Genomic DNA, 26,303 nt, shown 5'->3' on the forward strand with positions numbered 1-26,303 from the left:
GATTGGTTGCCGTGCAAAGTAAGTCAAAACAGGTCGATCCTAGATAATCGATTGCTTGTGTAGACTTGGGGCAGCCAGGTATCCCAGAATGCATTTCAAATCACAGGCAGCAATGGTGGTGGTGTAGTTTTAAAATATCCCGTTTTTCTGTCACCAACTACACTTTTAACAGTGTTTTAGCTGCGAATGTCGCGCCGTAATCTTCACATGTCTGGTCAGGTTGTCAACATAGAACATGTTTGCAAAAGTGCTCAGATGTTTTCAGAGATTTCACTAGCTCTGCTAACAGTTAGCATGCAGAGTGCACCGAGGGGGTTACGTTAACCGGTTTGTTTACATATTCCACTCTCCGTGTTCCACATGTTGCATTCGCAGATTCTCATTTTCACCGAACGATCGTCTCTTTCCGCCTGGTCTTGTGTCTCTGTGCTTCTGTAACATAAAGAACGAGCTGACATTTTTCTCACGAAACCAGCGATCAGCTCAACAGACCCTCAGTTTACCTGCATGCAGACGGAGGTCAGACAACAATTTTACATGTATGATCTTAAAACAGGACACAGCCACTATACGTGCTGCACAGTAAAAAATGGAGTGTCAATATTTCAGTGTAAACCTATTTTAACCTAGAGAGAGTATATACAACTCTGTGAGGAGTAAACCAGCTCTAACGTCAGAGTTAAAAGTCAGTGTAAAGTTCTGTAGACACGGAGTGAAGACATAACTCCACACAGTGTTGATTAGTACCAGTCCGCAGGCGTGTGCGGTCTGAGAGCTACCACAGTCAGGTAAGTTAAGTTAACATTCCCATACTGGTAACATTGTTTAGTAAGTATTTTTAAACTAAATAGCTCTTTATAGTTACACTGATGTCGAGTTAGCAGCATTTACCCATAGGTTTAATGATATTGTCGAGTAGCTACATGCTAACCATTGCTAAAAGTTCAAATGTTCGTTATATTCTCACTGAGTTAAGATTAACCTAAAACATGTTAACTATGTATTTCTTCTAAGTGCAGCTTAGATAATATTATTGTCACATGTCTAATGGGATAGTTTTAGCAACTAAATTAGCGTTTATTAGTAAGCTAATAATCGCTAATTAGCTTCGAAGGAACTATCAGAAAAAGTGGGTAACATTACAATAAAGTTTACTCTACTGATTTATATTCTTTTAAGCAAATGCCAAAGGCTTACACTAATTTAGAATTAATTCAGATTCTTTTATATAAATTAATTGACAGCAATGTTAATGATATGTTAATATACAGTAATTGTTCACAGAAATAAAGCGAATTGCAGTAAGAGCGACCAATACTTGATAAGTAGACTAAAGTTATTAAACAATATTAGATGTTAGTCACACTTGGTCCATTTGCAGTAACACTGGTTGATAAAGGATCTTTATTAGCAGTTAATCTGTTACTTATTTCTTCATGCTGTAGCTGTTAAGTAATATTGACTTTTAACTGCTTCTATTTTTTATAAAAACTAAAGCTCTAAAGTACATCCACAGTTTTAAACTCTTTCCTTTATTATTTTTTTCTCTTTTGTTTTGTGAACAGAATATGTTGCTGCGTGTTTTGTTTGGTGGGGAGCAGAAGTATGTTAGGCTGTCTGACCTGGGCCCTATTTCAGAAAGCCGGTTTAGTGCAAACTCTGAGTAAGTATACCCTGAGTTAACGAAAACTCTGGGTTTTCGGTTTCACAAAGCGAGTTCAGCTGCAGCCTGAGTGAGTCACTATGACGACACACTCCGTGAAGCTAACCTGCCCCCTAGCAGGTTTACCACAACTAACCCTGACTGTCTCCGCCTCTTTGTCGGAAACCTGACAGTAGGAAATGGCCTGCATTTGTATAGCGCTTTTCTAGTCCATAGGACCCCAAAGCACTTTACGCTACATTCAGTCATCCACCCATTCACACACACATTCACACACTGGTGATGGCAGCTACATTGTAGCCACAGCTGCCCTGGGGCGCACTGACAGAGGCGAGGCTGCCGGACACTGGCGCCACCGGGCCCTCTGACCACCACCAGTAGGCAAACACGGGGTTAGTATCTTGCCCAAGGATATTTGGCATGCAGCCAGGATGCAGCCTGGGATCGAACCACCGACCTTCTGATTAGTGGCTGACCTGCTCTGCCACCTGAGCTACAGCCACCCAGGAAGTGTCGGACATGGCGTGCCCCTACCTCGAAGAGCCAGTAGATGTTGAAGCCCAAATTCTCCGCAGAGCTCTCCGCCGGGAGAGAGTGATTAGAGCGCGTTTGGACATTTTATCATTTCCTGATGATTTTCTGTGTGAACGTTACCGTTTTTCAGCACAATCTATAATTCATTTGAATAACATCCTCAGGCCTAATATTGCTCATGTGACACATCGCGGACATCCTCTCAGTTCTGTACATATTATTTGTATTGCACTTCGTTTTTTTGCAAACGGGAGCTTTCTGTATAATATTGGTGACGCTGAGCACGTTTCCAAGGCTACCGTCTGTCGGGCAGTCAGGAATGTTACAGTTGCACTGAAACGTCTCCTCAAAGTCAAAGTCAAAGTCAACTTTATTTGTCGATTCTGCCACATGTACAGGACATACAGAGAATAGAAATTGCGTTACTCTCAATCCCTGGATAAATAGCAAATGAACATTTAAATATATTTAAATATAAAAGTGATTAAAAATGCAAGTAAAATAATTAAAAAGTAAAAATTTAAATAAATACAATTTTACATATAACAAGAAAGCTATACAATATACAATATAATGGGTAAGTGACATTGAGTGTAAACCAGGCAGAGTAGTGCAAATAGGCAAATAGTGCAAATGGAGATTTAGTAATGTACGGTAAGAGAAAGTGTAACAACAAAGTCTTATGAGGTAATGGCAGTCCAATGCTCCACAAAGTGACTGGTAACTGGTGCAGGCCAGTGAGTGAGTCAGAGAGTGTGTGTGTTTGTGTGTGTGTGACAGAGTTCAGTGAGACCGTGGAGGAGAGAGGGGGCAGAATCGGGAGGGAGTTAAGCTTCCTGACAGCCTGATGGATGAAGCTGTCCTTCAGCCTGCTGGTCCTGGCCTGGAGACTCCGCAGTCTCCTCCCCGACGGCAGCAGCTTGAAGAAGCTTTGCATTGGGTGCGTGGGATCAGCCGCTATGCAAAGGGCTTTTTTAGTGAGACGGGTGCTGTAAATGTCCTGGAGGGAGGGGAGAGAGACACCAATGATCCTCTCTGCAGCTCTCACTATGCGTTGGAGGGTTCTATGACAGGACGCATTGCAGGCTCCAAACCAGGCTCCTGTACTCGTCTGTACTCGTCTGTGGTGTTCCCCGGTCATAGACCCACAAGATTTATCAAAGAGGGATTCCACAAAATTGCAGGTATCAGGATGAACAAAACTCAATTCATGATGTGGTGATACTTGAACTACTACTTAAATTTTACATTTATTTTCAGGGTTCCCAGGCGTGATTGGCTGTATAGATGGCACTCACATTCCAATCATTGCTCCTTCAGTAAATGAAGGAGACTATGTGAACAGGAAGTCTTTCCACAGCATTAATGTACAGGTACATAGTTCCCTGTAGCATTTCAAACTAACAAATTATTTCATTATAGTAATGGATGCTAATTTGTGTTCTCTGCACTGTGAAGATCATATGTGATGCTGCCAACATTATGACAAATGTGGAAGCCAAGTGGCCAGGCTCTGTTCATGACTCACGAATTTTTTGTGAATGTACACTGAGCACAAAATTTGGACATGGTGAGTTGAAAATACTTTAAAATATATAAAGACCAATTGCTACAGGGACATTTGAACTGAAGTGTATCCTTCTGTCTTAGGAGAGTTCACTGGCTACTTGCTTGGTGATAGGGGGTATCCATGTTTACCCTATTTGCTTACCCCTTACCCTGACCCTGAACCGGGCCCACAGCAGCGATATAATCTGGCTCATTGCAGGACAAGAGCCAGAGTTGAAATGACTATCGGAATGCTTAAGGCCCGGTTCCAGTGCCTTCAAAGACTCAGGGTCACCCCAGAAAGGGCATGTGACATTATTGTGGCATGTGTGATTCTTCACAACATTGCCACAATTAGAGGAGAACACTGTCCTTCTGAACCAAACATCAGCAGTGATCCAAACCATGAACATCCTGACCCTCCCACGGACATACAAGATGGAAGAGCAGTCAGAGACACCATATGTCACAATCATTTCCTTTGACCCATCATCTCAACATGTTGAAAGAAGAATAAACAGATTTTTTGTTCAACTGGCTTTATTGGTCGCCTGTATTTCCTGTACACAAAGTATTAATAAGTATATTATTATGTATAAGTATATAACACTGAAATAATTCGTCCATCTCTGACCACTTCACCCACCCTTAACTGATGTTCTAGCAGTAAAATCTCAATCTTGGTCTTTTGGATCTGCTGCTTGAAGTGTTCCATTTCCAAGTCACATTTTTTTATTTTCTTGATCAAATGGGTCTTGTACAGCTGCTTTACAGGGAGCTATTGAAACACAGAAAATAGCATTGACATTCATAGTACATGCCTACTTAGGTTGGTTGTAAATCAGTGCTGAACATCTTACTGAGGAAAGGTTTGTTGGAGACGTGGCTGGACCCTCTTCCTCTTCATTTCCATCATCACTCTGTTAGAGACATAGAAAGTCCATGGTTTTATTATAGTACCACATTTTATTCAATTGTTATATTTTCCATTGTAAGATGTAAACCTCATAAAGTGTCTCTGTTGCTTCCTCCTCTGTAACAGCTGTCAATGTTTCTTCATTATTTTCCTGTAGTAAAGAAATTAACAACATTGCTGTTCTACTGTAAACTCATATAATCTGTGGAGTATTAAGAGTACTCATAACTGCATGTTGGTCTGGCTCAACAGGAGGCTGCACCAGATGCAGTACACCATCACCATCAACTGATAGAATATGAGGTTTATACAGGTCACTTATAACTTACAAGGGACCAAATGGCAATTAACAAACATATACCAATCACCTTACACTTCATTGTCATTATGCTCTCAAAGACAACCAAGACTGAGGGAAGGCAAAATCAGTAGGAAAATAACTTCACTACAAAATAATTCATTATGGTAAAGAGTTTATCAAATGAATGAGTAGCACTGCAAAGGTGACTGTGAAGAAAGGATGTATGCACATCATGTATTATTTTGAATTTACCTCTTATGTAGGCACTTGTGTCTTGCGGGGTTACTGACTCAGAGGATGTCCCCGCAGAGATGCCTTCAGCCACAGGGCGCCCACTGTTTTGGCTGAGGGCCAACTGCTCAGCCTCTGTGAGTGGTGGTGGTGGAGGACCCCCACCTGTTTTTCAGGCCTCTGCTTTTTTTCTGTTGGCTATAACGGGGTCACATTTGAGCATACAGAGTAAGCAAATATGTACTTGTAATGTGCTCAGATAATTTCAATAAGTGCTTACAGAAGGAAAATTAATGTAGCCTCTAACTGCAATTGATTTACATGGGACAAACAGACCAAGCACTATGGCTCATAATACAATTACACCTTACCTGTTTGGACTATATTTTTATATTTCATTTTTACTTGCTGCCAGGAACGTTTGGGGCCTGTTGGGTTGCACCTGCGCTCACATCACGTCACAAAATAAAATGTATAAAATAAAAAATAAAATAAAATAACGTGTTAAATGGGTGGAAATCCCTAGATCAATGTTTAAAGTAACACTCACGCATTGACTCTGTCGGCTATGTTTTGCCATGCATGCTCCCTTTGTTTTGCAGCTGAGGCTGTGTTACTTTTTTTCCGCAAAATTTGCATGTTATCGGCATATGCTGCCATCAGAATTTCGGCCTCAAGCGCTGTAAAATACATTGACCGTGCCTTCTTTCCCTCCGTCTCCATGGTGACTCGCTTAATCTGTGCTCCACTAATCAGGGCTTTATGTATCCTCGTGCGCGCGCTTGACTTGGGGTTAAAGCAACTCCGCGTTGATTGAACTAATTGTTATCAGCCTTTCTGAAACCGAATATTCCGAGTTGGACAGTTCGGGGTTACTCAACCCTGAGTATCGTTTTTCACTCTGAGTTTTCTAAACCGGCTTCCTGAAATAGGGCCCTGACATTTGATGCTTTCATGAAAGAAGGTTAGAATATCAGGATAAAACAAGATAACAACGTTTACCTGGTCAATAAACAAGCTTAATTATATTCTAAGTCAACTACCTAAGTTGATAATTGTTTCTACTTCAACAATGAATGAGAATTACCTATATTCTTAAGCTTCATCTCATCAATATTTTGTGAAGACATAGCCTTACTCTACCATTTGATAAGAAAATGCATGGCCTTTTTTTTTTTTTAACAATTTCTGTAACATTTCTTTTCTCTTACCTTACTTCAGTGTGCCTAAAATTTAACATACCAGAAGGCAGACAGCTAGATATGAAGGTGTTTGACCAGTCTGACACAGAAGTAGACGCAGAGGTGTTTGAAGAAATAGTGAAGGGGTCACCTGTAACCTTCCGAGTCATGCTGAGCAATGAAGAACTTGGTAATCACTCACATACGTATATGTTTATATGAAATTTAAAGGTTGAGATTGAAGCATTAACAGTTAAATTTAATGCTTCTGCTTTGGTCATGTTCCTTAATGCACAGGTGTATCTCTGTCATCATCATCTTCTCCATCGGATGATACAATCATTCTAAACTTCACAATGTGTGAACCTCCTGAAGAAGCAGCAACCACTGAAGGAAGACAACCTAAAAGGCCATGCCATATAAACTATGAGGCAAAAGCTGTGGGTAGTGAACATTGTTAGTCTAATTTGCATGTTTGATGTGAAGTGTTTTTATGTAATCGTTTTCCAGTTTTTCTCAAGGTTTAAAAAATTTCTGACTTCATATTTTATGTCTATTTAAGTTGATTGAAAAAATCCTAACAACAAAGCCTGGTGGTGAACACATCATACAAGAGTATGCAAAAACCAAATCTCTGACAGATGCAACTAGAAGACAGATGATAAACATACTTGCTGCTGAGATGACAGAAGCACATGGGTAAGAATCATAAATGTAGTCTATAAAGAAACATTTTTAGTATTGTATTATTTTTAATTGTGATGTTCAATGCCAATTGAGTGACGGTCATCACTAAATTTATACATTAGGACATCTCCCCCTAAAAGTGTAAGAGTGATGTATGCGCAGGGGATTGTTGCTCTGTTTCCATATCTGGAAGACCCATATTCACAACATGGATATGTAAGTAAAGGGGACTTTGCAACATTAAACACATAGTTGCCCTCAGAAATGTTGATAACATTCTGCTTGTATTTAATTACATAAGAACATTACTATGATCCAGAGAGCGGTTCAGGATACCTTGCGTGGCGGTTGAAGACAATTCAAAGAAAAGCTGCAGAGGAAAGAAGTGTCTCACTTTCCAAATCTCCTAAAAGTAAGTTCACTTGTGATTTAAATGATTCTGATCTAATTTGTAGGCAGGAGTCAATCAAATTGTTTTTTCTTAAGTTGGCGGGCCAGGCCGTGGTCGATCCAGACCACTCACCACTGAGACAGTGTTATCAGATGAGGATGTAAAAGCAGCTATTGCTCTTTTGAGACACTCTGCTGATGAAGACACTATCCGTGAAAAGATGAAAGCTACCTTCATTTATCGGCATTCAATGGTCAGCGATGATAAGAATGCAGCAGATGTCTTCATAGTCTTCCCGCGGTTTCTGGACACACCAGGACTGGTAAGACATCTTCATTTGTTGAATCACTGAAATATTCCATGCAGCTTGCAATTTCACTCATTACACCTCTTATCTTCTATTTTTGCATTATAGATAGAACAAGATTTCAGACTCCTGTTTGATGAGGTCACTGCCAACAAATTCTTGGAGAGGTGGCCCATCGATCTCAAATCAAAGATTGTAAAGGAAAGTCATGGACTTGTACCCACCTCGGAGCTCTTGGAGTTGATGTGCAATGCTGAGTCAGCTACTGAAGTTGAGAATGGTATGACTGACTGTTTTTATTTGCCATTGTTGGTTATATAGGCAATTCTGTCTATCGAATGTATTTTTGGAGTAATTCTTTGTTTATTCGTCTGTAGGCTGGGACAGTGACATGTCTGCTATCTTGCTGCTGCTACATCTGCTACCGCCATCTGCACAAGGGTGAAAGAGACCAGGAAAGATGTCTGCACTCAAGCTGTCGATAACCTCATCAAATTCCTAAAGGTATGTTATTTAAAATATATATTCCATCACCGCCATTGTAATGTACAGTAAGGTGATCTAATCTAATGGGATAGTCACTAAATACTGCTGTTTAATGTGTTGTTGTAGGCTGGAACCAGTGTACAGCAGCATCTAGACAACATCACCCGAAGCAGTCAGCCCTACCTTCTTGCTCAGGGACCCACAAGAAGCAGCATCCACACCTTCTTCATTGTGATTGACAAGCATGCACTTCCATGTAAAGCGACAGGTTCAGTAGGAGCCCTTGATGAACTCTTTAAGGCCCATTATGTCTTTGATACGTCATACAGTTCATCCCTGACCAACTTTTTCACTTTTCTGCAAACAACCATTTACAACATTGATGTTGGGGAAACAAAGGAAACTCCCAGAGTTGCGAGCAAGAATGGTGCGTTAGTATCCATTGAGATCAAAATAATGAAGTGCTTTCTTTGCAAAAGTGATCATGGTAGACCAAACAGCCTTGTAAAACACCTTAAGGTAATTCATGGTCTCTGTACTGGGAGGACACTATATCTCAAATGTGGCCAAGTGGGATGCTCACGTTCTTTTAGTAGTTTTTCTGGCTTTAGAAAGCACCTGAACAAATGCCACGTAAGCAGTTCATTTGATTCTGCAGAACTAGATTTTTCACCAGTTCAAAGTGTTACGGACACAAGTACTACTGCTAATGTTGATGTGGTGCCTGAACATTTAGAGCATAGGTGTCAAACTCTGGCCCGCGGGCCAGATTTGGCCCGCAGCCTGATTACATTTGGCCCGCGAAGCCATACCAAATTACTATTAGAGCTGGCCTACTGGTAGTATACAGTTAATATATATATTGTTTAGTATTAAGCTTTGCTTGTTCCATATTCAGGTTTTCAGCAAAACTTGTTTGAGTCCATAAAAAAAGATTCATTCTTATATCTAGAGGAAGATTTTTTTTTTCAATAAATATTAATGTTAGCCCGCGACTTTGTTCCAGTTTTGAATTTTGGCCCACTGTGTATTTGAGTTTGACACCCCTGATTTAGAGGCTGAGTCGGAATTATCTTCAGCAGACCTTGTAAATAGTTGTGCAGCTGTTATTTCTGATCTAAAGGCAGCAGGTGTAGGCCAAAGTGTAGTGAATTCTGTAGTGAATTCCATGGAAGAGATTGTTCAAGATATCCAACAACATGCTAAAGAAACAGTCATTAAGCATGTATTTAGTAATGAAAGAGAAACAGAAATGTGCAAGAAAGTTGAAGCATGTTTTGATGAGTTAGAGAATCCTTTCTCAGTTCTTAATTCTGAGTACAAGAGGTCAAAATATTTATCAGACAAGTGGGAAACTGTAGAACCAGTTGAATGTGTAATTGGCTCAAGATTTGACACAAGGCGAAATAAAAAGACTGGAACATATGATCAGGCAGTTGTTCAAGATAAATTCATGTATGTTCCAGTTTTATCAACATTGGAATCAATATTTAAGAGTCAGCATGTTGGAGAAATGTTGAAAAAATCAGACACTTGTGATTCAAGACGCAGAGATATTTGTGATGGATCTCTATTGAAGACACGCCCTCTTTTTTTCAACAGAAAAGCACACAGTTCAGATCCAAATGTTCTATGATGACTTTGAGGTTGCAAATCCTCTTGGTTCCAAGCGAGGTATTCACAAGTTGGGTGCAGTATATTTTACCTTAAGAAACTTCTCTCCCAAATGGAATTCTTTTTTGGCCAACATACACCTTTGTGCCTTATTTCATGCACAAGATCTGAAACGTTATGGTTTTAGTGAAATTCTTGTTCCTATTGTTCGAGACATTAAAGTGTTAGAGAGCGATGGTATTGAGATTCCACTATTCGGTGGTTATGTTCGTGGTAGTGTGGTACAGGTCACTGGTGATAATTTAGGCTTACATAGCTTGTTTGGTCTGGTGGAGTCTTTCAGTGCAAGGTACTGTTGCAGGTTTTGTTTAGCTGATAAAGATGACTTTCAAACAGAATTCTCTGAAGATTTCCCCAAAATAGTGTTGCGCACCAAAGACAACCACACTGCTCACTGTCAGGAAATGTCTAATAATCCATTGCTTCCTTATGTTTTTGGTGTAAAGAGTTCATGCTTATTGAATTCACTGACATATTTTCACACAACTGAGAACTTCTCAGTTGATGTGATGCATGATGTTTTGGAAGGAGTGGCCCAGTACAAACTGAAGTTATTGTTTTTGTATTTAAAAGAACAACATCTTACATTGGGAGAAGTGAATTTGAGAATACAAAGTTTTGATTATGGATTCATGGAGAAAAACAATAGGCCAGTAGCTGTGAATTTAGGTGGAGAGTCTAATGATCTGGGACTGAATGCTATTCAGACATGGTGCTTACTGAGGAATGTTCCCCTCATGTTTGGAGATTTGGTAACCTCTACTGACCAACATCGGGGCCTACTACTTTTATTACTACAGATAGTTAACATTGTATTTTCTCCTATGTTATCTCAAGGTATGTGTGTATATTTAAAACATTTGATTGTGGAACACCACAAACTGTTCAAGATGTTGTATCCCCAGAAAAAACTTTTACCAAAGCACCATTTTCTTATCCATTATCCTCGCTGCATCCAAAAAATAGGGCCTGTACTTCATAGTTGGTGCATGCGCTATGAAGGTAAGCACAATTTTTTCAAGAAACTGCTCAAATCATTCAAAAATATCACCAAAACGCTGGCCAAAAAAACACCAGAATTATATGGCATACATTTGGCAATCTTCAACAACCTTTAGTCGGTTAGACATTGGTCCAGGAAAAATGGTGTCTTTAGATATGGTAAAAGGAGGTTCTGGAATTGCAATAGCAATGCAACTGCCCAATAGAGTTCAAGTTATGAAAGTGAACTGGGCTAAACAGAATGGTATTGTTTACCGCCCGCATTTGGTTATTTGTGGCAAAGTAGTGTCTGAAATGCCTGTGTTTTACCAGATTGAGTCAGTTCTGATAATACATGAGAAACTGGTACTTCTCATTTTGCCATTATGTACAGTAGCCTTTCAAGAACATTTCCATGCTTATGAGTTGACCAGGACAAAGCAAGATTTAGTTGTCTTTCATGTTGACAGCCTGCATTATCCCAGGCCTTTTGACATACAATTGTCGTATGGAGTGAATGACAACTGTCATTACTTACTGTCATTTGTAAGAGTTTGTTATGCTAATAAATGCTGTTACTGTAACCTGTATGTTTGTAGTTATTTTCATAATATAGGATAGATCACAGCCATTTAGAAATATAGCATCATATGATAAATATGAAAAAATAATGAAAATGAAATATTATTACACATTAGAGTGAACTTGGACTAAGAATAACTCTATAAAGTGAAATCATATTACTCTAAACAGTGTGAATAACCCTCAGTGTTAAATATTTTTACACATTTTGTTGTTAATTTTGACACTAAACTGAGTAGAATTAACACTAAAAAGTTAACACTGGCCATAGAGTAAATTTTACCCTAATTTTGAGTGGGACCAAATGTTATCTGAAACAGAGTTAAAATCAACTCTCTAAGTGTAAAATTGACAGTTTTTTACTGTGTGGCCTCATATCAAATGTGAAGGCAGAATGAGTCTACGTTTGACGTTTGTTTATATCTAATCTTCCTTTTCAAACATTTAAACAGCAGCGAGTCTGCAGCTGAGGGAACACAAACTCAAATTGTCGGAACAGGTTTGCTCGTTTCTTGGATTCATTTGGTGATTTATTAAATGTATAACTGTTATTCTAATCTGCTGCTGGGTCTCTTACACTTTTCTTTATGCTGTATATTTTCACGTCTCTGGAATAGTTGGCAGTTAGTCAGCTGGGAAACTCTGCATATCGTGGATATGCTGACCTCGCTCCGTGGTGTACAGGGCCGTTTACCCTCATGATTAATATTCACAATAAAAATATTAGCCGAACATCATGAAGTCTGTATGTGTTTCATAGTGTCGAACAACCTTTGTACAGTTAAAGCCAGCAGTTACTACATGACAGAAACACCAACGTTATCTCTTTTATGCGTTTATACACAGGTCACGCTGATTACTGAACAAAAACCCAAAGATCAGATGTTAAACAGATTTATTTGCTCTCTCTCCTCCTTAAACATGTTTTTAATGTTAGTTATAATTCAGAATTGGCGACTGAAACACGTAGGACACATAAGAACATCAGGAAATAAAACACCGATAAATATAACCTCAGTAAAAGAAGTCAGCGGGGGTTACTACAGCTGTGTACCGGGGCCTGCGCTTTGTCGGTGGGATTGCTTGCGAGGCGAGCGGGTCTATCCCACGCTTTGCCGTGAGACTGGGCAGACGTCTCCGAAATCATCGAAGCACTTTTGCAAAGAGGCTGTATCTTGACAAACCGACCAGACACATGAAGATTAAACCACTACATTCTCGGCTAAAAAAATATTAAAACGGTATTTGGTGACACACAAACAGGGTTTTTCAAAGTTCAGTTCTGTTAGCTTCCACATGCCGGTTGTTGTGTGCTAGAAACAATGGCCACCAGGCCTAAGCAATGGTTTTGACTTGATCAGCGTTAACCCCGCCCCCTGAGTTTGATGGGTGAGGCTGACAGGTAAAATTATTTCAAGATGAGAGCCAGGCGCCAGGACTGCCAAAATGAAATAACTAAATATATCATTAAATAATTAATTAAATGTGTCAATAATTAATTAATTAAATGTGTGTTGGCCCTGCGACAGACTGGCGACCTGTCCAGGGTGTACCCCGCCTCTCGCCCTATGACAGCTGGGATAGGCTCCAGCGCCCCCCGCGACCCTGAAAAGGATAAGCGGAAGCGAATGGATGGATGGAATAATTAATTAAAATGTGAAATACATAAATAATTAATTAAACGTGTCAATAATTAATTAATTACATGTGTCATAACTATTTATTTAATTAATTCCAATTTTAATTAATTATTGCCACATTTAATTCATTATTTAATGGTGTATTTAATTAATTCATTATGGCAGTCCTGGCGCTCCATAGGCACCAGCGCCAGAGGTGAGGTTGAATACAAAGACCGTCCTCTGGACACCGTATAACATGCCCGATCCCAAGGCCCTATATGTATGTGTTATGAGAGTGTGAGTAATGTGGATGTCTAGGTTGTGGAATAAAATCAGTCTGCTGATAAAACAGTGAGCACAGTGAGAAGATCTTCACTGAGCTGATCCATCTCATCTCATAAAATTGAGGCACAGGTGACCAGGAGGGGACAGAGGGGGAACGACCTTTTATTGCTTTTTTCTACAACAATTTCTTAGTTCAGCTGCAGTATTTGATATCCTGTAATGACTAAAATGATAATTTAAACTAATTTACATAAAAAGATTGTCTTTTAAATGTTAAGTTTATTTAACAACTTTAAAGGCTGAGCAGTGCTATTTTTAAATGAAAAACTCACAGGCTCACATGTTCCAGGATTGAATTAGTGTCTGATAACCCTCCCTCTTCCTGCTCTCTAACTCAGCACCTCCTCTCTGTCCACATGTTCCCTTGTTCCCTCCCCTTCTGATCTGCAGTTTGAAGATGGGTGCAACCAACATGTGGTGACGTATAAGAGCTGACAGATCCCATTCGCTACAGAAACCTATGTTGTTTAGATCAGAGCAGTTTCAGTTCTGAGGAAGTGAAACTCACACAGTCACTGACACTGTTGGGTGAAATGGCGCAGAAAAGTGTTCAGCTGGACCGAGAAACCTTCTCTTGTTCGATCTGTTTGGATCTACTGAAGAATCCGGTGACTATTCCCTGTGGACACAGCTACTGCATGAAGTGTATTAAAAGCTTCTGGGATGAAGAGGAAAAGAAGAAAATCTACAGCTGCCCTCAGTGCAGACAGACTTTCACAGCGAGGCCTGTCCTGGTGAAAAACACCATGTTAGCAGTTTTAGTGGAGGAGCTGAAGAAGACTGGACTCCAAGCTGCTCCTGCTGATCACTGCTATGCTGGACCTGAAGATGTGGCCTGTGATGTCTGCACTGGAAGAAAAATGAAAGCCTTCAAGTCCTGTTTAGTCTGTCTGGCATCTTACTGTGAGAAACACCTTCAGCCTCATTATGATGTGGCTCCATTAAAGAAACACAAGCTGGTGGAGCCCTCCAAGAAGCTCCAGGAGAACATCTGCTCTCGTCATGATGAGGTGATGAAGATGTTCTGCCGTACTGATCAGCAGAGTATCTGTTATCTCTGCTCTGTGGATGAACATAAAGGCCACGACACAGTCTCAGCTGCAGCAGAAAGGACTGAGAGGCAGAGAGAGCTGGAGGTGAGTCGACAAAACATCCAGCAGAGAATCCAGGACAGAGAGAAAGATGTGAAGCTGCTTCAACAGGAGGTGGAGGCCATCAATCAGTCTGCTGATCAAACAGTGGAGCACAGTGAGAAGATCTTCACTGAGCTGATCCATCTCATCCAGAAAAGAAGCTCTGATGTGAAGCAGCAGATCAGATCCCAGCAGGAAACTGAAGTGAGTCGAGTCAAAGAGCTTCAGGAGAAGCTGGAGCAGGAGATCACTGAGCTGAAGAGGAAAGATGCTGAGCTGAAGCAGCTCTCACACACAGAGGATCACATCCAGTTTCTACACAACTACCCCTCACTGTCAGCACTCAGTGAGTCTACAGACTCATCCAGCATCAATATCCGTCCTCTGAGCTACTTTGAGGATGTGACAGCAGCTGTGTCAGAGGTCAGAGATAAACTACAGGACATTCTGAGAGAGGAATGGACAAACATCTCACTGACAGTCACTGAAGTGGATGTTTCACTGTCACAACCAGAGCCAAAGACCAGAGCTGGATTCTTAAAATATTCATGTGAAATCACACTGGATCCAAACACAGCAAACAAACGGCTGTTATTATCAGAGGGGAACAGAAAAGCAACATTAATGGAAGAACAACAGTCTTATTCTGATCATCCAGACAGATTCAATGAATGGTATCAGGTCCTGAGTAGAGAGAGTCTGACTGGACGTTGTTACTGGGAGGTGGAGTGGAGAGGGGGAGGAGTTGATGTAGCGGTCGCATACAAGAATATCAGCAGAGAAGGAGATGAATGTGTTTTTGGATATAATGACAAATCTTGGTCATTAGATTGTTACAACAACAGTTTTACATTTCGGTACAACAACATTGAAACTCCTGTCTCAGGTCCTCGTTCCTCCAGAGTAGGAGTGTACCTGGATCACAGAGCAGGTATTTTGTCCTTCTACAGCGTCTCTGAAACCATGACTCTCCTCCACAGAGTCCAGACCACATTCACTCAGCCGCTCTATGCTGGACTGGGGCCTTACTGTTATGGAGCCACTGCTGAGTTGATTAAAGTGAAATAGACTGAAGTCTTTCATATTGTTGTAAGTTTAAATCTGTATTTTAGTTCCCTTTTAGTTTCTCTCCATCATTATTGTGGTATTTATGTGCTGCACATAAATCAGATGTCAGTCAAACATTATGGGCAGTACCTCGACATCTTCAACATGTTGTCTTGATGTTTTTACGTTTTATAGGTGGAGCTCTTTCCTGTGTCTGTTCAGCCATGGAGACTATCAATGCTTATGGATATTTTTATTTGAAAAATTTCTCCACATGACAACATAAACTTCTCTATCTTCTAAATGTTTACTGAATATTTTTCTTAGGTATTTGTATGTTGTTGTTTCTCTTCACTGATCTTAACAGAGAAGTCTACAGACCTTCCTTTATCACACAGATTTTATTCTCATTTGTACATTTATAAAGAAAACAATTAATTACAGAGCAATAAGAAATTTTAAGAAAGTGCACTATATCATAATTTATAGTAAAGTGTATTAAAGCATCGTTAGTTAGTCACTTATTTAGTTTGGAGCTGTATCATCTGACACTGTAGAAACATTTCCTCCAGCTTCAGCACAGAATGTTAAAAACAGAACTATTAATGAGAACAAACAGTAGGAACACAGTATCAGCAAACATCATGGCTTAAAATGGAGAGTAAAAATCTAAAAAGAAATAAACAAATTAGTAAAAAGGATTTCCTGTTGACATGTTATTGGTCCTATCTTGTCTGCAGCACCTCCAGGATGCTTCTTATATGTTTCTGGTTATTTTTGCACCAATTTTAGTTTTTGTCAGTAGGAAGTTCAAGTTCAACTCAGTGTGTTTGTTTGTTTTTTTCAAACTGATGCCTGACCTTGAACACCAAACATCTGTCAATAAAGCAATGATATAAAATGCTTATATTAGTACTGAAAAACTGCATATCCACTTTACAAATATAAATAATGATATAAATCCACAGCTGAACTGGAGGAGCAGCTGATCTAGTTCACTCATGTGTTTCTGGACTAAGAGTTGGAGCAAATACCTTATGATTCAGTGATGTTTGTTTTTGTTCAATATTTTGTAGATCCAAGAGTGAGTTTGACTCATGATGATGATGTTCCGAATTAAACAAAGTTGGTCACAAATTCTTCAAAGCTGTTTATTAAGAATATATTCACTTGGACTCATGAGACAGGCTTGTGATCCAAGGGAGCCATCAACTGGACAATTACTGACATGACAACAAAAAAGCTAAGTACAGAGGGGGGAACAGAGGTGAAAATACTTGCTTTAAAGGATTGTAATGTTTCCTTTTAAAATAAGTCTCTAAGGTCAGACAAAGGGACAGAAACTCATAGCTTTCTACCAGCCCAATGACAAAACTATAAGTTGTTTTTTAACATCTACTTTTTCATCTATTTGGCAGTCACAGTGAAAAGTATAAACATTGGCACGCTTTGTCTTGTGATTCTGCTGTTCGTAAAAAATGACCATGCGCAAAGTACCAGACTTTAAGGCTTTGACTTGATGCCAATGGCCTGAGGAGGACAGTATTACCCTTGGACATGTGTAGTCTGCCGTCTACTCAATAGAAGAAGAAGAAGCGCGGAAATGGCACAACTGTCTTCAGTTTCTGGGAGAGTTTAACAATGAGAGACTGATGATGCAGAAGAAATCTCCGTGGTTAAAAACATTAAAAACAGTCGTCCAGGATGATGAGATCCGCCACTGGCTCAGACTGCTGTATATCAGCCGGAGACCCGAGATGAAGTCACGCAGCAGGTATGTAAAACTGTGATGTTCTCAATGAACTAACACAGGAACGATCTGAGCTCAGTCTGTAAGCTAACAGGCTAAAATCAGAGAGCAGCTAATCAAACAAGTGCGTCCGTTTTTTTTAAAGGTCAACTTTTAACAATAGACTTTCATGAGACACATCAAAACCAAACAGGGAGGGAAAGCTTCGGTTTTCTGCACTGTGCCACAGTTCGCTGTCTGCTTCGGTTCACGACGCCTCACTCCGGGGCTACAGACAGTTCTCTGCCGCCTGTGGTGCTCCTCACCTCCGTCTGCACCCACAGACTTCCCGAGGTGGAGGCAGGCCGGCAGGGACTTTGAGAGATGGGCTTTACTTTTAAAAATACCCCTTAATCAGGGTCTAACTCACTAAAAGATGGCCACATGTCTCTCTCCAACTTAATCTCTTTCTTTTAAGTAATTGTTTTTCATTGAAATGAAATTAATTGTTCAATAAAATGATTACATTTATAATTGAATTAAAGTTAAATGAATCAAGGTGATTTTGACTTTGCTAGTTAACAGGAAGAGAAACAAACTTACACAGGATAAAATGAAATTTGGACCCAGCAGAAAAAGTCAGATCACAGACAAACAGAAACATTCCTCTTTGGCTAAAATAAAATGCAGATTATTGCTCATCTGCAGTTTTAATCATGGTGAATAATTTATGATTCAGCCAAGTAAGATTCTTCTGTGTGGAGGTTTTTCCCCTGTCAAAAGGCATTGACCATTACCTTCATCTAAACATGGAATTTAAGTCATGTAGTTGCCGTTGTTTGTTTTTAAAGAGGTCATAATATTTTTGTGATGGTAGAAATTTATCTTCAAAGTAATAGTTATAAAGTGAATTAATAAGACTTTCCAACAAAGAGAGGGAGTCACATGGTGCTTCTGAAACATTTGTACAAACCTCTCTCACATATGTGAGCAACATGCTCACAGTGTACAGCCCTGCTGACTGAGGCTGCACCTTTACCTGTCTAATCTTTTTCTTTTTACTTTGTTCCTCAAGTCCCACATCAACATGAAGTGTAAGGAGGAGGAAGATCTGGCTGGCCAGCAGGTCTGGAAGCAGGAGAGGAACTTCAATCTGGACCAGGAGGACACAGATCCCCCACAGATCAAAGAGGAACAGGAGGAACTCTGCATCAGTCAAGAGGGAGAACAGCTTGTAGTGAAACACGAGGATGAAGGCATCGTCGTCTGGAGCGGGGAAGAGCGGCTCAGACAGCTGCATAACATCTGGAAACCTGAGAAAGATTTACAGACCAGCGGTAAAACTGTAATCGCTTTTCTGAAGTGTTAACATTAATATTAAACCTACAGTTTGTATCAGTCAGATCTATTTAATGTGTATTCGTGAAAACATGACAGGGAGTTTTAAATGGACTGGTTCTTATATAGCGCTTTTCTACTCAATCTTGAGCACTCAAAGCGCTTTACAAAACTTGTGCATTCACCCACTCACTCCCATTCGCACAAGCACATTTTTCTTAGTGCTTTCTACCAACATTCAGACACACATTCCACAGATCAAAGAGCAACTTGAGGCAACTTGGAGTTAGTATCTTGCCCAAGGATATTTGAAATGCAGACTAGGTGAAGCCGGGAATCGAACCGATCAGTAGATGATCTGCTCTACCGCCTGAGCTACAGCCACCCCCAATAGTGAAGATTATTTTGAAAAATATCAAGATGTAGATCAGTTTCGAGATCAACTCCAAAATAGATCATCAGTCAGTCAGTAATAAGTGAGTTCTTTTTTGTTTGAAAGGTTTTTTTTACTCTTAATGTTGCTGAAAAATGTCAGAACTCAAGTTCTCATTTGCATCAGAGTGCACAAATAACTTCATTTTTACACACTTTTAATTTCACCTGCAAATGTGAGCAACATGCCCTCATTACAGACTTTAACTAAAACTTTATCTTCTCAGAAGTGTTTTTCTATAATTACATTTTTTTTATTGTTCGTTTAGAAGCAATAGTGGAGAGACCGGCTGACTGCTGCAGAAGAAATCTGCTCTGAGGTTAACAGAACGTCTGATCGTCCAGTATGAGATCAACCTTCAGCAGAGACTGCTGGATATCAGCCGGAAACCCGAGATAAAGTTACGCATAACAGGTAAAACTGCGATGGTCTCAGTGGACTAACACAAGAATACAACTCATGTAGGACCTGATCAGAGCTCAGCTTGTAGGCTAACATACTGAAATCAGGGAGCGGCTAATCACACAAGTGCGTCTCTTTTTTACGGTAAACTTTTAGCATTAAACAAACCTTGAGACCGAGAGAAAGTGCCTTTATAGAAGATTTATTTAGAAGATTAAGATAAAGGAGGCAGGGAGGGAAAGCTTCTGTTTTCTGCACTGTGCCACAGTTCGCTGTCTGCTTCGGCTCTCTGACCCTCACTCCGGGGCTACAGACAGTTCTCTGCCGCCTGTGGTGCTCCTCACCTCCGTCTGCACCCACAGACTTCCCGAGGTGGAGGCAGGCCGGCAGGGACTTTGAGAGATGGGCTTTACTTTCAAAAATACCCCTTAATCAGGGTCTAACCCTACAAGACTATCGTGCCTCCCCCACCATCCTCACCTCATGTTAAAATGTATATTTTTCAACTGAATTATATTTGGGTTCAAGAAAATGATGAAGTTTTTAAAATAACTTTGTAATGTTCTAATAAACAGTCTTAACTCGAACTAAATCAGCTCAAATCTCACAGATGTCAGTGTTATTCACAAAGCATGGAAACATAGTTGTTAGTTTTGAATGCAGCCACAGCAGGCAAACTATGGCTGCATGCTCCAAAGAACAGGAGCACAGTAACTGAACACACTCTTAGCACACTTACATCTGATTTTGGGAACAGTTAACAGATCTGAACCTGATGACCTGAGAGGTTTAACTGGGTCAAAGGTCGAGAGCCAATTGAGAACTGTCCAGTTAAACCAACTAAATGAATGAATGAATGCTTTATTGGCCATATGCAGGTTGCCCCACAGAGGAATAGGACCCCCCCCGACTTACACACACAACAACAAGACATCACATGGGAATACAGTCGGAGACCGGCAGCGTTGGGAGAATAACACTGAAAAAATTACACAACATTGGGAAAAGTACAAGAGGAAAAAAAGAGACCTCTTCACACGCTGGGCAACCTATGGGAGGACAGCATGAGAACAGGAAACAAAAAAACTCCTCTGCACAGAGAGCACATTAATGTCCACATCACAACATCAGAGCACATGACAAGCCACAGGGGATGGATAGGGGGGTGGGGGGTGATTCGAAGGAACACAGCAGTCGTCCTGCACCATGCTATCATTTCAGCGCGGCACGCAGACCCGCTGCCTTCCCCCGCAGGAACAAGCATCGAAGGCGTTTGGAAGGGAGGGGGATGAGTGCGTGCTTATCAGTGTAAGTGTATGTGTGTGCGTGTCCATAGTTCAGCTGAGACAGTGTCCTTCGCTGTATCAGGCTAAGTAAACAGTCCTCCAGCCGATCCAGGTGTCCTTCATGGGATGGGAAGAATAGTCATCACACAGTCGTTATCAGGGAGTTGTTTTGGTGGGCTCCAGCCTTGGGCCTAGCAGCTGGCGCCGTGGTGTCCAAATGTTGAATATTGTTGATTTCTCCTTTATGCGAGCAGCGAATTTAGCACTCTGACACTGGGGCCTCGATTTCCCGTTGGAGCGCTGCGAGCCTCCCCATGATGGTATCAAGCTTCTGTTCCGTGGTGTTGTCATTCTTTTGGTTCTGAGACCCCACAGCTGCAGTGAGCCGTTCTGCGATGTTATCCAACTTTCGCTCAAGGGTGTTATTGTGAGCAGGCCCCTCTCTGATGTATCCCATCATACGCTCAATGGTGTTAGTTTGAGTCTTCACGGCAGCTGTAAGCGTCTCCAAGGTGTTAACCATGCTGCGTTCGGTGTGGGAGGCCGCGCCTCGTCCCATCGCTTCAATTCCAGCGGTCAGCTTAGGGGGAGTTTGAACAGCTGGTTCCGCTCTCTTATTTCTCCGATAAGTCAGGGCCAAGCCAGCTCCGATCAGCAAGAACCCTGTTATCATGGTTCCGAATAGGTAGATATCCTCAGCGTCCTCGATAGACAGTCCCGCCAGGCACAAGATCCTCCAGGTTTACCACCCATCCATCGTGTATCCGGCAGGGAAAGTCCCTCCAGGGCACTCGGGCTCTCCCGAGCCCAGACTTCTCGTTGAGAAGAGGGTGTCAATAGCGTTCAGAGACCAGTTGATCAAATCCATAATTCTCTGTTAGGTTTTAGAGAACGACAGTGAGAGACTGTTCCAGGGAAAAGTAGTGCACGCGAGACAAGACAGGACACAAGAGGCTAAGCAGGGAAGATAAGGGGAAGGAGGAGAGGAGAAAAGTGCGACCGCCTTCGCCGAGAGCCAAGTAAGAATGAAACCTTTGATTTAAAATGTCATGATCAACAGTATCAAAGGCAGCAATGAGATCAAATAGAACTAAGACTGAAACTCTGAGTCCCTAATAATCTTCAGATCACTGATGACTTTAGTTGGGTTGATTCTGTGCAATGACTGGCTGTGAAACCTGACTGGTACTTATCTGCTATGGCACTGTGAGATTTTCAGTTTAATCTACAACAATGACAAACATTTACTTGCAGCGTGAAGCTGGCAGCAGCTACCTGAATGATTTGTACTCTGAACTTTCCTAATAAGAGTATCAGAGCTCGAGAGTAACTTACACTTTCATTTTTCACATTTGTACAGTTAGTTGTAAATTTCACTCCCATATGAGGACATGCTCAGAGTGGACTATATTTGCTCAGATGTGTTTTCCTGTCATCACATTATTAACCTTTTTCCTCAGTGACCCTTTGTTCCTCAAGATCTCCCCCTAACATGAAGTGTGAGGAAGAGGAGGGCCTGTATGACCAGCAGGTCTCCAACCAGGAGAGGAACTCCAGTCTGGACCAGGAGGGCCCAGATCCTCCACAGATCAAAGAGGAAGAGGAGGAACTCTGCATCAGCGATGACGTAGAAAAGATTGTACTCAAACAGGAGGATGAAGGCCTCATCTGGACTGAAGAAGAGCAGCTCAGACAGCTGGATAACATCTGGAAACCTGAAATGAACTTACACAGCAGGGGTATGTAAAACCGTAATGGTCTTACCTAAAAATTAATATGACTTTAATTCATTCAATAAAGATATTTTGGAAACACATCAGAGTTCTTCAAGGCCAGTGTTTAAATAAACTCAGCTGATTGTTAGTCGAGGTTTTCTGAGAGCTTCGCTGCTTTTTATCCCCATATTTTAATCCTACTTTTAAATTTCCCCTTCTGTCTGATGTTTGTCTTATCATTTACATAAACATCTTTCCAACAGTAATTGGTGGACAAACTGTGATTGGTGCATAGAAATTTACTAACGTGTTAGAAGTGAGTGCATGAAATCTTATTTTAACAGTTTCCAGGTCTGGGTAAATGATATGATGATATTTCGGATGATATTTTGATTAAACTCTGTTGTAGAGTTGGAAATGGACAGCTGTAGACACCACTGCCGAGTAGTCATTCTTGTTATACTTCTATATTTATCTAAGACAAGTAATTTTGTCCATTTGTCACCTCAGCTTTCCCACAACAGCATGAATGTGAGGAGGAACTGGTTTTTGGGGACCAGGAGAGAAACTTCAGCCTCGACCAGGAGGATCCGGAGCTTCCACAGATAAAAGAGGAAGAGGAGGAACCTTGCACCAGTCAGGACGTAGATCAGCTTGTAGTGAAGCAGGAGACTGAAGGCATTATTATCTTCATGGTGGCTCCTACTTATGAGGAAAGTGAGCCAGAGCTGGACAGTGAACGTCTCCTTTCTTCCAGCTCTCCTGAACCAGAGAGCAGAGATCAGCAAGACAACTTTCCTGTGTCAGAGAGTCAGCGTAAAACTGACACAAGTAAAAAGTTTGTGAAATGTGAGATTTGTGGAAAAACCTTTGAGTACAGATCCAAACTAACGAGACATATGAGGGTTCACACAGGTGAGAAGCCACATTCTTGCAGCACCTGCGGAAAAAGATTCAGCCTGATGATAAACTTGAAAACTCACATGAGAATCCACACAGGTGAAAAGCTTCATTCAGAGGATACAGTTACAAAGACACATGAGGATTCACACTAGTTAAAAGTGGGAGAACTGTCAGATGAAGCAGTCCACTGAGAAGCCAGATCAGAGCAGATCAGATGACCTCCTTCCTTAAAAAACTCTGTATTGTTTATTGTATGTAGGGGTGGGAGATATAGCCTCAAAATAATATTTCAAGAAACTTACATTTAAAAAAAATAATGTACATTTTATCAGCTCGGCAGGCAGCAGCATTTATATGTGTAAGTAAATGATGGATTTTCCATCTTTCTCTTCCAGTGAGCTGCTGTCACTGATGACAGCTTAGCTAATTCAAAGTGTGAAAATGTGGCCACCTCAAGGTGCTTGATATTGTAAGGTAAAGACCCAACAATAATACAATGAAAACAGAGAAAACCCAAACAGTCATATGACCCCCTATTAGCAAGCGTTTTGGCGACAGTGGGAAGGAAAAACTCCTTTTTAACAGGAAGAAACCTCCAGCAGAACCAGGCTCAGGGAGGGACCCCCATCTGCAACAAGGAAAGTTTTAAGTCTAATCTTAAAAGCTGAAGGCTCTGCCTCCCATTCTACCTTTAAATACTCTATGAACAACATTATAGTGCAATGTTAGTGACACGGCATACATGAAATATGAGCACATAAGTATCCTCAGGGGTGTTTTTCCTGGAAGTTTTAAGAAAAGTGTATTACAAGTGCTTACACTCTAGCTTAATATCCAAAATAACCTTGTAATGCGGAGCCTGCACAATTCTGTCATATAAGGAAAAGAAATTCTACCTGGTTTGTTTCATCTTGGGTCGAGCTTTTTAACCTCCTGCTTTTCCACCGTGTAGCACATCAGTAATTTCCATCCACTGACTGCTCTTGCTGTTATATGAAATGTAACTCGCGAGTGCTCCAGTGATGCATGGTTGAATCATTTGTTTACCTTTGGGTCGCACATCACTGCTGCTAATATCTCCTGCTCACGTGCCTTCACAGCCCGGTTGTACTCAAGTGTGTTTTTGCTTAAAGTGTTGTAACAGGTTTGCTTTTTTCACTTTCAGTGGGAAAAGTTTTCTTGCATATTTTGCGAACATTCAGCTACCAAACTGTGACTGGAGCCCGACATATGGCTCTGGCTGTGAGACATGACTGGGGTTGACTCATTGGGGTGAATGCAAACACATGATGTTCCTCTAAACACACTTTTTTGTAAACATTTATACCAGTATTATTGCAGATCATATGATATGTCACAGCCCTAATTCTGTTTGTTGCATATTCCATTAAAACCTGTAATGAAGATGAAACACGTATTTACATTCATTTGATGTGATATTTGTATCGTGTTGAGCTGTGGAGGTGACAAAAAAGTTGCTGAGATGTTTTATTTTTTTGTTTAGTGGAGAGGTTTTACTCCACAGAGTCAAAGCTGGAAAGAAACACACATGAGACCAAACATTTTGTGATTTAATCTTGATTTTCATGAAGACTGAATTTCAGCATGTGCTCATCCTGTTGATTCGTATGTTGGTGTTGGTTATGTGTCTTAAAAGTGAAATAAAGATTTCTTTAAAACTTCTTGTGGCTATTTTTTTAAGGCACAATCTTTACAACATGAAACAACGTCTGTGAAGCACATTTTGTACAGTGGGCAGGGAGACTTGCCCATCACTGTGGTGGTGGGGTGGATGAGATTTGCCTGCGGTCACTTAAGGCTCTGTATGTTGTGGGTCTGTCCTGGTTGTCCTGCTCAAACATTGTATGGAAGTTGAGGTCAGTGCCTTCAGACCGGCCAACTATGGTGGTAATCATGGTCCCCTGTTTTATGAAGGGAGTGTAGAGGGTATGTTTGCACTTCAGGCCTCCCTAGGAAGGTCTATATCTGTAGTCACTTTCACTGTTTTCTTATTGCTGTTTCAAATTGTTGTTTCTGTTTGTAGCCTTTTTATTGAAGGATTTTGGTTTATATTATTAATATGTGCATTTGTTGTTATTAATAATATTTGCTTCACTCTCCATTTGATGTGTTTTTGGTATGTTATACTTTTAATTGTTCTATGATTATGTTTATGTGTGGTTTATAATTATATTTAAGTTCTGGGTTTTTTTTATGAATAAAAGTGACTTAACTTGTCAGAGATATGAGACTTTGGGCATTTCCCCTTCTGTCTTATTCTCAGTGTCTTGTCTCCATGTTTATTTACCTCTGTGTTGCTATCTTTGTGTCTCTGTCTCTTTCTCTTTCCCTGTTCAGTGGGATTTAAGACTTCCAACAAATAATTTCAAAGGGTCAATTAAATTTTAATAAAACCATTTTACTCAACACTGCACTCGAATTTTAGCATTTTTTTTTACTCAGTCATAAAAAGATTCATCTTAAAATATGTTTTAGATACATTTTTATTACTTTTTTCTTTCTTTCTTTTCTTGTTGTTGTCCCGTTTCGTTTTTTAGCCATCAGAATTATTGTCTGAAGGCCAAAAAAGATGCCCAACTAACTTAATTTACCAAATGGACCATCACGGCCTTGCCATATTGGTCCATTTGATCAACCTTTGTTATTATTTATTTATTTTAATTTATTTTCAGTTGTTACAGATAGGACAGACATGACTGGGGGAAAGAAAGAAAGAAAGAAAAGGGGAAGAGGGACAGTGAGAAAGGGCACTTAAAAAATATCTCCCAGGTCACCTGTTGAGAGAAGAAAATAAGAGAAAACAAGCAAAAAAGAGAGCAACATAATAACACAACACCATTGCAATAA

General features: G+C 40.5%; 3 protein-coding genes across 5 annotated transcripts; all 3 read left to right on the top strand.

Annotated features, from left to right (window-relative positions):
- Positions 1 to 1,789: 1,789 nt before the first annotated feature.
- Positions 1,790 to 11,484, top strand: LOC147307781 (uncharacterized). Its single transcript, XM_086273165.1, is given in 13 exon segments — positions 1,790 to 3,381; positions 3,458 to 3,570; positions 3,656 to 3,767; positions 6,415 to 6,564; positions 6,672 to 6,814; positions 6,937 to 7,073; positions 7,184 to 7,281; positions 7,363 to 7,473; positions 7,548 to 7,774; positions 7,868 to 8,039; positions 8,137 to 8,226; positions 8,229 to 8,263; positions 8,372 to 11,484. Coding segments are annotated over 13 exon segments (2,442 nt in total). The 5' UTR covers positions 1,790 to 3,044; the 3' UTR covers positions 9,089 to 11,484.
- A 2,459-nt stretch (positions 11,485 to 13,943) lies between these two features.
- Positions 13,944 to 15,650, top strand: LOC147307782 (tripartite motif-containing protein 16-like). 3 transcript variants are annotated; one of them, XM_086273061.1, is made up of 2 exons: positions 13,983 to 14,279; positions 14,358 to 15,650. In XM_086273061.1, the coding sequence occupies exons 1-2, from the start codon at positions 13,983 to 13,985 to the stop codon at positions 15,648 to 15,650; spliced, it is 1,590 nt and encodes a 529-aa protein (XP_086129187.1). The 3 variants fall into 3 exon arrangements, with proteins under 3 accessions (XP_086129188.1, XP_086129187.1, XP_086129185.1); XM_086273059.1 differs by having other exon boundaries at positions 13,983 to 14,092; positions 14,156 to 15,650; XM_086273062.1 differs by having other exon boundaries at positions 13,944 to 15,650.
- A 5,061-nt stretch (positions 15,651 to 20,711) lies between these two features.
- Positions 20,712 to 25,117, top strand: LOC147307783 (uncharacterized). The gene is made up of 2 exons (XM_086273174.1): positions 20,712 to 22,556; positions 23,043 to 25,117. The coding sequence occupies exons 1-2, from the start codon at positions 22,310 to 22,312 to the stop codon at positions 23,585 to 23,587; spliced, it is 792 nt and encodes a 263-aa protein (XP_086129300.1). The 5' UTR covers positions 20,712 to 22,309; the 3' UTR covers positions 23,588 to 25,117.
- Positions 25,118 to 26,303: the final 1,186 nt, after the last annotated feature.

This window comes from Aulonocara sp. 'chitande type north' Nkhata Bay, linkage group LG18 (assembly GCF_057382095.1).
Source record: "Aulonocara sp. 'chitande type north' Nkhata Bay isolate Kocher_YH1m ecotype deep benthic linkage group LG18, A_spYH_male_GT1.1, whole genome shotgun sequence".
NCBI classification, from domain to species: Eukaryota; Metazoa; Chordata; class Actinopteri; order Cichliformes; family Cichlidae; genus Aulonocara; species Aulonocara sp. 'chitande type north' Nkhata Bay.